General features: G+C 34.1%; 1 protein-coding gene across 1 annotated transcript; it reads left to right on the forward strand.

The window, feature by feature from the left end:
• Window positions 1-1,722: 1,722 nt before the first annotated feature.
• On the forward strand, window positions 1,723-12,405 carry LOC132743325 (solute carrier family 22 member 4-like). Its single transcript, XM_060731861.1, has 7 exons — window positions 1,723-1,812; window positions 2,803-2,887; window positions 6,685-6,968; window positions 9,216-9,637; window positions 10,010-10,246; window positions 10,627-10,761; window positions 12,315-12,405. The coding sequence occupies exons 1-7, from the start codon at window positions 1,723-1,725 to the stop codon at window positions 12,403-12,405; spliced, it is 1,344 nt and encodes a 447-aa protein (XP_060587844.1).
• The last annotated feature ends 240 nt before the right edge of the window (window positions 12,406-12,645 follow it).

Raw genomic sequence — 12,645 nt, forward strand, 5'->3', positions numbered from 1 at the left:
CCACGGTGATAGCTTCAACGAATGCAGTAAAGTCTAAGCAAGCCACGATGATAGGCACCTATGAGGTTTCATTTGATAAAAAATAACCCACGGTGAAGCCTCCCCGAATGCAGTAAAGTTCATATAAGCCATAGTGATAGGCCTTTCACATGGTTCTTCTCGCAATAAAATCCAAGGTGATAGCCTCAACTAATGCTATAAATCTCACACAACCCACGGTGATAGGCCTTTAAGAGGGTTGTGATTGCAATATGTTCCGTGGTGATAGCCTCAAAGAATTCAGAAAAGCTCACAACAACCCACAAAGCTCATACAATCCACAAGTCTTTTATAATGTTTCTTATCATTATTGAACCCATGGTGATAGCCTCAAAGAATTCAGTAAAGGTCAGATAACAAGCGATGAAAGGCCTTTTAGAGGGTTCTTATTATAATAAAAACGACGGAGAAAGCCCAAGTATATAAAGTAAAGCTCACTTTAAAATGCCTTTTAGAGGGTTCTAATCGCAAAAATACCCCATGAGACCAGGCCTTTAAGATGATTCTTATCATAACAAAACCCATGGTGATTGCCTCAACTAATGCAGTAAAGCTTATACAACCTATGGTCATTGGCCTTTTAAAGGGACCTATTGCAATATAGCCCACGGTAATAGACTCAACGACTACAGTAAAGCTAAGACAAATCAAGGTGACAGGCCTTTTAGAGTAGTTTTATCGCAATAAAATTCACGAAGAAAGTCTCAGGACATACATAACCTAACACAAACAAGTTTGATTGACAATCTAAATGGTTCTTATCGCTAAAATATAGGGAATATAGTAAGACTAACACAACCAACGGTGAAAGGCGTTTTACAGGGGTGTTGTCTGAACAAAACACAAGTTGATAGCCTAAACAAATGCAAAAAAGCTCACACAGCCCACGGTGATAGGCCCTTTTAACGTTTCCTATAGCAATAAAACCTATTGTGATAGCCTCGACAAATGCAATGAAGCTCACAACATCCACAGTGATAACCCTTTCAGAGGGTCCTGATCGCAATTGAATCCGCGCTGACAGCCTCAGGGAATACATTAACCAATCGTGGTAGGCTTTGCAAAAAAAAAAAAAAGCCCACGGTGTTAAACTCAGAAAATACAATACAGCTGATACAACTCATGGTAAATCATTGTGAAAAGTCTTTTACAGGGTTTAATAACAATTTTCACGCTCATAGCCTAAGTGATTAAAGTTAATATCACGCAACCCACGATGATAAGTTTTTTTCAAGCGTTCTTATAACAATTAAACCAACGGTGAAAGTTTCCGAGGATACAGTAAGGCTCACATAAACCACGGTGACAGGCCTTTAAAAGTCAACCTATCGCCAGTTACCCAACGGTGACAGCCTCAGGGATTACAGAAATATTTTATACAAGCCATGGTGACAGGCCTTCTACAGTGCTGTTATCGCAACAAATCTCGCAGTGATTATCTCTGAGAATACAGTAAGGCTCAGATAAAAACACGGTGGTTCACCTTTTAGTGCTTTATTATCCCAATTAAGCTCATAGTGATAGCCTCAACGAATGCAGTTAAGCTCATTCAACCTACGGTGGTAAACCTTTTAGAGGTTGCTTATTGCACTAAAACCCTCGATGATAGCGTCAGGAAATTAGTTAAGCTCATACAACCATCGGTGATAAGCCTTTTGCAGGGTTCTAATCGCATTAAAACCCATGGTGAAGGCCTCTAAGAATACAGTAAAGATCACACAAGCCCTGGTGATTGGCATTTTAGAGGTGATACCCTCAGGGAATACAGCAATGGTAACACAACTCATATAATAATTATAGGCCATTATTAGATGGTTCTTATCGCAGGAAAAGCCTGCGGTGAATACAGTAAATCTTAAACAGCCAACGGTAATAGGGCATTTACAAGGCTGTTATCTCAACAAAACCTACGGTAATAGCCTCTTGAAATGCAGTTATCCTCACAATATCCACGGTGATAAGCCTTTTAGAGGGTTATTATCGCAATAAAACTCGCGATGATAGTACAAGCAATTAAAGTTAAGAAAATACAGTAAATTTAGGCAACTCATCGTTATTGGGCTTTTAAAAAGATTGTTATCGCAATAACACCCACAGTGATAGCCTCAGGAAATAAGTTAAGCTAACACAACCCACACAACCCACGGTGATAGGCCTTTTTAAGGGTATCTATCGCCAGTTACCGGTGATAGCGTAAGGGAACAGTGATGGGCCTTTTAAAAGGCACTTTTCGCCAGTTACCCAATGGTGTTAGCCTAATGGAATACAGTTGTTCTAACATAACCCGTGGTGAGAGGCCTTTAAGAGAGTTCTTGTCGCAATTAAACCCACTGTGATAGCTTCAGAAAATACAGTTATGCTCACACAACGACTGTGATATGCCTTTGTAGGGGAACTTTTGACCAGTTACCAACGGTGATACCCTCAGGGATTACAGTTAAGCTCATACAACCCATGGTGTAAGGCCTGTTAGAGGGTTGTTATTGCAATAAAACCTACGGTGATAACATCAGGGAATAGAGTAAAGGTCACACAAACCATGGTGATAGGCCTTTCAGAATATTCACATCGCACTATAACCTACGGTTATAGCATCAGGGATTGCAGTTAAGCTCTGTCAATTCACGGTGATAGGCCTTTTAGAGAGTTCTAATTGCAATAACACTTTAGAAATCTTCAGGAAATACAGTTAAGCTCAAAAACGTCGGGTAATAGGCATTTTAGAGGATTTATATCTGAATGAATCCCACGGTGATAGCCTAGGGGAATACCGTAAGCTCGTACAACCCATTGTTGTGCTTTTTAGAGGTCTCTTATCGCAATAAACTCACGATGATAGTCTTAGGAAAAACAGTTATGCTCACAGAACCAACGGTTATGGACCTTTTAAAAGGCACTAATCGCCTATTTACTTTGTTTGTTTGTTTTGGGTTTTACGTCACATCGACACAGTATAGGTCATATCGCGACGTTCCAGCTTTACTGGTGGAGGAAGACCTCAGGTGCCCTTCCGTGCACTATTTCAGGCACGAATTAACACCTGAGTAGAACCACCGACGTTCCGTAAGCTAGCTGGATAGCTTCCTCACATGAAAGAATCCAATGTCCCTGTCGGGATTCGAACCCACAGCGGTGAGGGGCAAGTGGTTTGAAGTCAACGACCTTAACCACTCGGCCACGGACGCCCCTGTATTTACTTTGTAAATGTTGTTCACTTGTTAAATGTTTTGTTGAATAAATACGTTTAAACCAAATCCTCAGGGAATGCAGAAAAGCTTAAACTACCCACGGTGATCGACCTTTTAGATAGTTCTAATCTCAAGATTTATGTGTCGTACTTGCTTTTAGAATTACAAGATTGGCCTATCACCGTGGGTTGTGTGAATTTTTCTATATTTCTTTGGGCCATTATCGCGCTTTATAGAATAGACCACTAGATAGATACTTGTGGGTTTTGTGAGCTTTACCTATTATTTGAGGCTATAGTTGCGTTAAGATCTACTAGTTAAGCCTTTCACCGTGGGTAATGTGACTTTTACTTATTCTTTGCTCTATCACCGTGCTTTAGTTGATGTTTAACCTCGATAAAATCCTATTTGCGTTGGTATGAGAGCTTATCTGCATTCCTTAGGGCTATCAATGTGCTTTAGTTGCGATAAGACTTACAAGTTGGTGTGACCTTTTCCGTTTTTAACGTGATTCTATAACCGTGCTTTATAGTTGCGATAATACCTATATCACCATGTGTTATGGTATATGATAATCTGGATTGAAAATTCATAGTTTAAAAAATAACACTTCCTTTCTGACATGAACACTGCCTACACATTCTTTTTATATGTTTTGGAAAACATAATATAAAAACAGTATTTGATGAGATTTATAACAATAAATAAGTTCAGATAAGATAAAAAAAAGTTCAGGCTTATACATGAAGCAATATGAATATAGCTTACATTCCTAAAATGAGAACGTGTAGATACAGGTAGGACTTAATTTGACCACGTTTTGAATGCTACACTCCAATCTGAAAAAGTATAATTTATACATATTTTAATTGTTTTCCATGTTTTAACTCAGAGTATTTGCCATGTTTTCTACGTCGATTCCATAAAACAATGACAATACCAGAAAATACAACATAAAAACCACCCGACAAAATTCAAAAAAATGTTTAACCAAATTTATTTATATCATTGAAATATTAATTAAGAGCGGATTATGAAATATTAAACCTTTGCATTAATTTGCACTTAAAGTTACATTTAATAAATTTAATTGAAATAGAAATAGCGACATTTCATTAACAAATTGGGTTTTATATTGACTCCCTGTCTTATTTTGGTGTCCAGACAACCAAAATGAGTTTTATGAGCATACAAATGTGCAACCTCATTGTGGCGAATTCGGAAGTACTATTTTGTTTGCATGAGAAACTCCGCCTTCAGATAATCCGTACAAACATGAAAATTTTGAAAATGAAATTAAATGTATAACGCAGTAGAAATATAGTTACACATAATGAAAAAGTCACCATTGACCGCTCCAAACATGTAAATTATTACTTGAACCTTGAATCTTTCTAATTTGCCTAAAATTTTACTACATCTTTTATGGAAATATTTTCGCTGGAGGCATGTTGCTCTAACTGATGAAATCCTTTGTTTCACATTTCAAATTTAAGTATTTAGAATAATTAATTAATTAATAATTATATCTGAATTTATGTTATGTATGATAATAATTAGTTTATTAAGGTGTTGTCGCAAAAAGTTTCATCTTGCGCACATTATGCTTTTAAGAATCACATAAAACGAATTAACAACATGATTTATACCTAAATATATATCTAAAATATCCAAACTAGTGTATGAATAACACATACAAATGATTCAAAACAGAACGATTGCATAGTTTGTCATTGTAAATTAAATGATATTTGATGGTTTGCATTGTAATCATCTTACTAGTGTATCATTTAAGAATTTGCATGGTATAGACAATATATATATATTTTACAAATGACGATTCTAATAAAATGGTCAAATATAAATGGAATATAGAACATTCAAGGTAGCAAAACGAGCCTAAATTGATAGTGTTGCAATTTCGGTTGGATTGATTGGCAGTGTTAAATACAAGTTTACATATCCATACCCTGAGCAGAAAGTTACGTTCAAACTTGAAATGGTGGGCAATGTGTAAGTAATGTCCGAAGATGTGTTGTTACTGAGTTGATCATTTAATTTGCATCTTGCATTTCTATCAGATCCATGAAAACAAGCGTATGGCCAATGAGTAAGATTTATATATGCTTTTAGCAACAAAACGATTGGCGTAATAAATTCAAAGTAACTTTGAGAAAGATAAGTATGTATTTCACCCACAGACAGCTGCCATAAGTATATCAAATAGCCAAAGTGTGATGTAGGAAATTGAACAGAAAATTTTTGACCCTGAAGAAGTATAAAAAACGCAGAACAGTTCGGAAATAAGATGCCTCTTTTAAAACGTAGAGGGTATTTAAGGCGTATAAATGTGCTAGTATTAACGGGCGCATGGAACGAGTTGGCCTAGTGGTTATATTTGTAAACGTCTTAACCAATTAGCCCGCGTGTGCGTGTATCTCAGTTTTGTCGAAATGTTTTGTAGCATAGTGTGTCATTCCATCTTCCCTTTGATCTTGCAAAAAGGAAATTGATTTTGCAGGCTTAGATATCATCATATTTATTTTTAAAAAAGGAGATAGGAATTGTCTCGGAGCAACAATGAAGATTGTTTTGGTTGTGTGTATTGAATTATCTTTATGAACAAAGCTAGAAAAATACTCATATGACCATCTATTAATCTACACGGCATATATGCACGAACATCTGTACAGATAACGTGTCGAAAATTTGGAGCAGTCTCGGTCAAGTCTACTATAATGGAGAATGATTAACTGCTACTTTTGAAGAAAATCGAACACAAAAATTAGAACCAACTAAGACAATGCTCGAATTTGCAATTATCTGATTCGAAGTCAGATGATTAAGACAATATGTAGCATATTAAACTATGAAACATATGTATACAAGTATTTGCATGTTCTAACATATTAAAATATATCTATATTCGTTAATACCAAATATTCAATTAAAAGATAAAAACAAATAACAAATAAAACAAAAATAATGTACTGCCAAGTCAAGCACATACAGTGTTGTGCTACATTTTCTGCAGACAGTACATACGACCATAAAATATAGATTTATATGTGCTGACATATTTCTTGAAATAATTTGGACGTACTTTTTGTCACGACTTAAACTCATTCTGAGGACAATTGTCATAAGAATTACTTTATCAGGTAAAATATGTTCGCATAAATAATGATAATACTGAATTAGTACACAAATTCTAATTACTCAGAAGAATTTTATGATACTATCATGTTAATGCTGTTTTCAATTATTATTTAAAGACGATGCAAGGGACGTGTATTTTAAGTACATTCGATGAATATGCTCAAGCAAAGCAAGCCTGCAATTTCTTTAATTTTGCCGTCTTGGATGTTCTTAAGAAACTCGTATTTCTCTTTTTTAAATTTGTTTGACAGTTATATTTTCATTGAATATTTTTCAGACATGACATTCTACAGTTCTCAACTTGAACAATTAATTGATGACATTGGAGGATGTGGCCTTTTGCAGGTCATTTTCTGCCTTCTTGTCCACTGCTCGTCTTTTGTATCTTTATGGAGCGTCATGTCTATGTCGTTCATTGGTTACAACCCAGGATTTACATGTCAAACACTTGAACTTTCTTTTGATCTATTGTCTGTGTTAAACACAAGCAATCTTTCACCGGAAGACCTTTGCTCCACTGGGAAAGATTCAGCATGTAAAACCTATGTATTTGCAAATGACATGAATACCATTGTGTCGGAGGTAATTTTTAATTCAACATATACAGTAATAGTTATGTTTTGATTTATTTATCGTCTATAATTTCTCAGCGATATTTTGTTTGAAACAAATATAAATTCTTTCTATGGTAGTTATGAATGATGTTGCAATTCTTATTTCCGCTCATGGTTTTGTTTATTAATTTTGACGGCAGGTCTGAATGGCAAATAGGCAGCTATTATAATTGCCTTATACTTAATCTCCAAGTTGTTGTATATTTTTTAATCCTTTGGGATACAATACTTACAATGTCGAAGAAAAAATAATTGTTAAATAATAAAATGATACTATGTGCGTGAGAAATAATGCATATTGCACTATATCAATTGGACAGACTCGAACCTTTTGTGCAAATTTCATCATTTAATTTTTGTATTTGTTTCCTTTCATTCAAGACTAAAGTATACAGACTTTTTCACTTTGCGAAGTGATAAAATTGAATACTGAAGTAATTTAATTTTATTTTAACAGAAACGAAAGGTATTTAATGTTAAAACATTTCATGAACACATACATTTAAGGCCTGCATCTTAACTGGTTCTTTGAAATAATTCAAACAAGATCTATGACCTTTGAATATATGTACATGAAACATACGAATAATTTAATCATACATAGCAAAATATATTGAGAATACAAGCCTGAACAAATATGTTATGTATTTAGGTTATCAACAACAACAACAACAACATCATCATCAACAACAACAACAACAACAGCAATAATAAACAATACTACTTCTAATAATAATAATAAAATAACAACTGTAGCTCATCGGGACACAATATAAATGACCAGACGCTATAAACTTAAAGACGATGCTTACAAAATATATAGTTTTCAGTGTAGCAATACCACGTGACCATGACATCATTTTCGGCATCATTTCCAAAACAAATATTGCTCGATTCGAAAAAATATAGCCGGAAGGATTTTGTTTCTGTACCAATTTCTTTGGGGTATGCACAGGAAAAAATAGAAGCATACCACAAAATATTTGATCTCCTTCAGTATATGAGCCGTTTCTTAAAACACTTTGTCAAACTTTAACTGGTGCGTATCCAAAAGAAATTGGTAGTCACGGTTATTTTCGTTTTCGAACCGAGTAATATTTGTCTTGGAAATAATGCCGTAAATGACATCATGGTCACATGGCATTGCTACACTGGTTTTGTGTGTTTTGAAATTTGTTTTTCCCTAAAGACTTTATATAAAAAAATGCATAGTTTTGAATAACTACGAGAAACCGGTGACGACATTTCAAATTCATGAATTCCGGATTTAATCCTCATGGATTAATAATTTCAACATAACGATTTCAGCTTCACAAATTCACAGTTTTACTTCATTAGTTTCACGAGCTCACATTGGTGATTCATCAAGTCGGGAAGTTGAATACGTGAAGTTGAAATAATGCGTTCATGAATTTAATTTGTAATTTCGTGAAGTTGTTGAATTCGTGAAGTTGAAATCGTGAACATGTAAAGTTGAATCGTAAATTTACAAGCTGAATTCTTGTAGTAGAATTCGGGAATTCATGAAGTTGAAACCGTGAATTCGCGCAGTTGAAATCGTGAATTCCTGAAGGTAAAATCGTGCATTCTTGAAGTTGAAATCGTAAATTCATCAATCTGAAATAGTGAATTTGTAAATTATCTAGTTGAAAAAGTGAATTCACGGAGTTAAAATTGTGAATTCACTAAGATGAAACCGGGAATTCATGAAGTTGAAATGTCCCCGCCGGTCTTTCGCTTTTAATTAATTGCAATAGTTATGATAGCTTTGGTGCTTCCAAAAATATATTCTGATTTTTGTTTAATCTAGACATTTTACAATAGGTGGAAATTCCTCTTTAAGAAGATGTTCATTTTACATTTAAAAAGAAACCGTATAGAATTGATCAGTATTTTCAAATATCAAAGAGCGTAACTTATCTTAAAAAATATGACCAAAACAACATGGCTGTTAACAATAAACGATACTGATCTTCGATACTGTAACTGTTTCTTTGGCCTGTTCATCAAATTTGATGCAAACACAGTTATTTGGTATATTTTGTTAAAGAAAATCATTTCTTTTAATTGCATTGAATTTAAACTAAACCTATTTTTAATTTCATTTACATACTTATTTTTATGTTAAAGCAATTTCGTCTCAGATTTAAAAAAAACATCCCATTGTTGACGCACTGAATGGCCTGCTATCTTTATTCCGTTGTTCATTTTCCAGTGGCAGCTCGTATGTGGAAAACGATGGATCGTGGCTTTTGTTATATCGATCCAGATGGTCGGAATGCTTGTTGGTTTCATTATCGCCGCACAGATAGCTGACTTATTTGGTCGTAAACCAACCATTCTTATAGGGCTTTTCATAATTACTGTATTTAATTTCGGTGGTTATTTATCTAATTCATATGGAGCATATTGTGGCATTCGTTTCGTAATCGGGATTGGATTAGGATTTTATTACACAGTTCAAAAACCTTTCATGTCTGAACTAGTACCGTCTAGATGGCGATCATTTGTTGTATGCTGCCCAATAGAGCCTATGGTTTCTATGACGTTTGCATTTGCAGTATGGTGGTTGAATGACTGGAAACTAATACATTTACTAGTGACAGTTATTGGCGTAGTGATGACGGTGATAGTATAGTATGTATGGTATTTCTTTTATTGAATATGATTTCAAGATTTAAAAGCTAAAAAGAAAATCCACATTGATTATACATACAAGCATACAACGACGAAGTCCATTAAGAACGCGCAAAATGCCATATTGAAAATGTTACACGCTCTGTTTGAGTGAACCTGTTGATAGACGGTTATGGCAGGTGCAAGCAAACGTCAACTCCTCATTCCCCAGCTTTGTCTGACGGAAACATGTATTGATACATTGCTGATAATTGACATTTTACAGTATCAAGTTTGGCTCGGAAAAGAATAACTTCATGTATAACACTATATAGAGCAAGTTATCTACGTATGCACTGTCTTTTTTGTCGATTATTTCTAAATATATTTCAGTTTAGTACCAGAAAGTTTCAGGTGGTTATTGTCGAAAATGAAGTTTGAGCGAGCTAAACGATCAATACATTGTGTAGCAACTATGAACAGAGTTCCGATGCCAGATCTTAAGCGTTTATTCAATTCAGCAGTCAGCGAAATTGAATCTTCGTCACATAGAAATAACAAGACCAATACATCAATTCTATGGGCATCAAAAGATCTCAGAAAAACAACAATGTCTCTGTCACTTTTATGGTTTGTATATGAATTGTAGTTATGTAAACACAAGAGTTAAGATTTAAAACATTGGTACATTGTACATTAAACACTAAATTTACCAGAACTTTTAAGGGAACTTTAAAATGTCAGCTGAATATGACTTTGTATAAACGTGTTTGTATGAAGACGTTCATAAGAAGTCTTAAACAATTCATTTCCAACTATCTTGGTAATAACTTTCAAAATGACTTTGATCAACCTTTATACAATCTGAGGCATTGTTATATTGAAAATTTAATTTCATGTGTATAAATGCTTAGTATCTTTTTTATATGGATATCTCCTATTAAATATGAGTTTAATTGTTTGCTATTACAGTAAAGTACAAAGGTAACGTAATCCAAAACTTTTTGTAGGTTTTGTGCTCACGCATCTTGGTATGCCACCAGCCTCGGATTAGAGAGTATTCCTGTCAATATTTATTTAACAATTTTCCTAATTAATCTGGTTGATGTACCTTCATTATTATTGATATCTCCCATAGTGAACAAGTAAGTATCATAAATTTTCGTTTGAAAAATCATTTGGAAAAATAATAGAGTTATGTCTATATATGATTGATTTCATCTTTTCGATGAAAGACGGAGCCGATGAAAGACGGAGCTATTGTTTGCTTCAAAGTTTGTTAACCTTTTTGGTTAAATTTTCGTTCATGGTCAATACGTATGTGTTTATTGTGTCGTGTATCGTTAACAATCTTCCCGTACATTTAATTAAAAACGATATAATTTTAGATCCTAGAAGATATCTTTAAAGATCGTCCAATACGGAATTATTGCTGTGTGCATGTCTTAGTCCCTTGTATTTAATATCCATTCTGGTTAGGTGGTTATAGTATACGTACCCTAACACTGTATAAAATCACCCTTAGGATATGCTACTTGCCTTTTTAATTTGTCTTTTTACATATGCAGTCTTCAGAACATGTCTTTAACAATGCCGTTTTATTAATTTCCGGATATTGTGGTTTCTCAGGCATGGGTGTGTCGGGGGCTGTGTCCTGTGAACGTTGCCTTTGCCATGCAATTGTTGATCTTTATTCTAATCTTTCTATTTTTAAATCAAGGCAAATGCATATGACTACTTTGGCCCTTACGCCGCTTTTCGTGGAATGGCACAATCATTTCACATTGAAGTTCTACAATAAATAATATGCAATAATACATATGCGGATGTTTCGCCTTTTTCATGTTTAAATGTTGAATTCTGCCATAGCCGGTGGCAGGTGGCATGGACCGAAGCTAGCATTAACCAGTACCGTGAATGAACAGACTTAATCAAACCGAGTCTGAGATTTTTTTCAATTTTGCCGTTTTTGGGGTTCTTAGGGTATTTCATTTTTCTCTGATTTATAAACTTTATATAATTTCGCTTTAACGAACAAATTTAAAATGACATTTTGCTATGTTATGCCCCTTTATTTGACTTATTGTGTGCATTGGTTAACCTGTTTGTTTAAGTTTATTTCTCAATAAGTTGTATTAAATGTTGAACTTGAACAGTGTAAATCCATTTTTTAGTAGTTCATGCTGCATGCAAGAACACCCTAGTAACACATTCATCGGAAGTTTTTAGTCATATCATGGCGAGAACCGATGAAAACGTATTATACAAAGATATCATCAACTGCTCGTGGGGAAAAATAAGTTTTATCGTCGAAAAGTGACCGATTGGTCGGGATTGTTTAAGCATCTTAAAAATTCTTGTTTAATAACCCCTATTGATAACCTGTCTACAACCAGTATCGATGAAGGGCCAACGATAAGCAACAGATCAAGTTATACCACTGATAGTAATAACGAAGAGAATTAAAATGTAAATTTCGTCACCAAATGAGCGACCGTCTGTGTAAGTAGAGTGTAAAACTATACATTGATTTGGTTAAAAAAAAAATTTGTATCAAACTAATTTCAGGTCTTTATAAAATATTCGGCACCCTATAAAACCTAGTATGACTTTCTGTATCTTGCCGACAGGGTTCTTGTTTAGGGTTTTAATTAATTTTATCTATTTGATTGATATTTTACAAATGATCTTTTTACAGGTTCGGAAGAAAGAAATTTTGTCTGGTGATTTGTATAATGTCCTGTTTATTTTGCTGTTCGTCGGGTATTCTGCAGCATTTTGGTAATTAACAAAATTTAGTTTCTTCGTGTTTTATTTGTAAAATCATAAGTTTTCAATATTCAGAAAAAAATGTTTTATGATTAAACAATTATTTCCTTTGACTTCAAGAATTGTGAGTAAATGATATACCAATAAATGTCCCAAATATAATATGTGTTTTTATGATCTAAACTCTATTCTTTATAGCAATCTTATATATTTTTTGGAAATTAAAATAATATCTATAAAATTTTAGATAAAACATCAAA

The sequence above is a fragment of the Ruditapes philippinarum genome, unplaced genomic scaffold, assembly GCF_026571515.1.
Source record: "Ruditapes philippinarum isolate M1 unplaced genomic scaffold, ASM2657151v2 ctg9275_1_1_1_1, whole genome shotgun sequence".
NCBI classification, from domain to species: domain Eukaryota; kingdom Metazoa; phylum Mollusca; class Bivalvia; order Venerida; family Veneridae; genus Ruditapes; species Ruditapes philippinarum.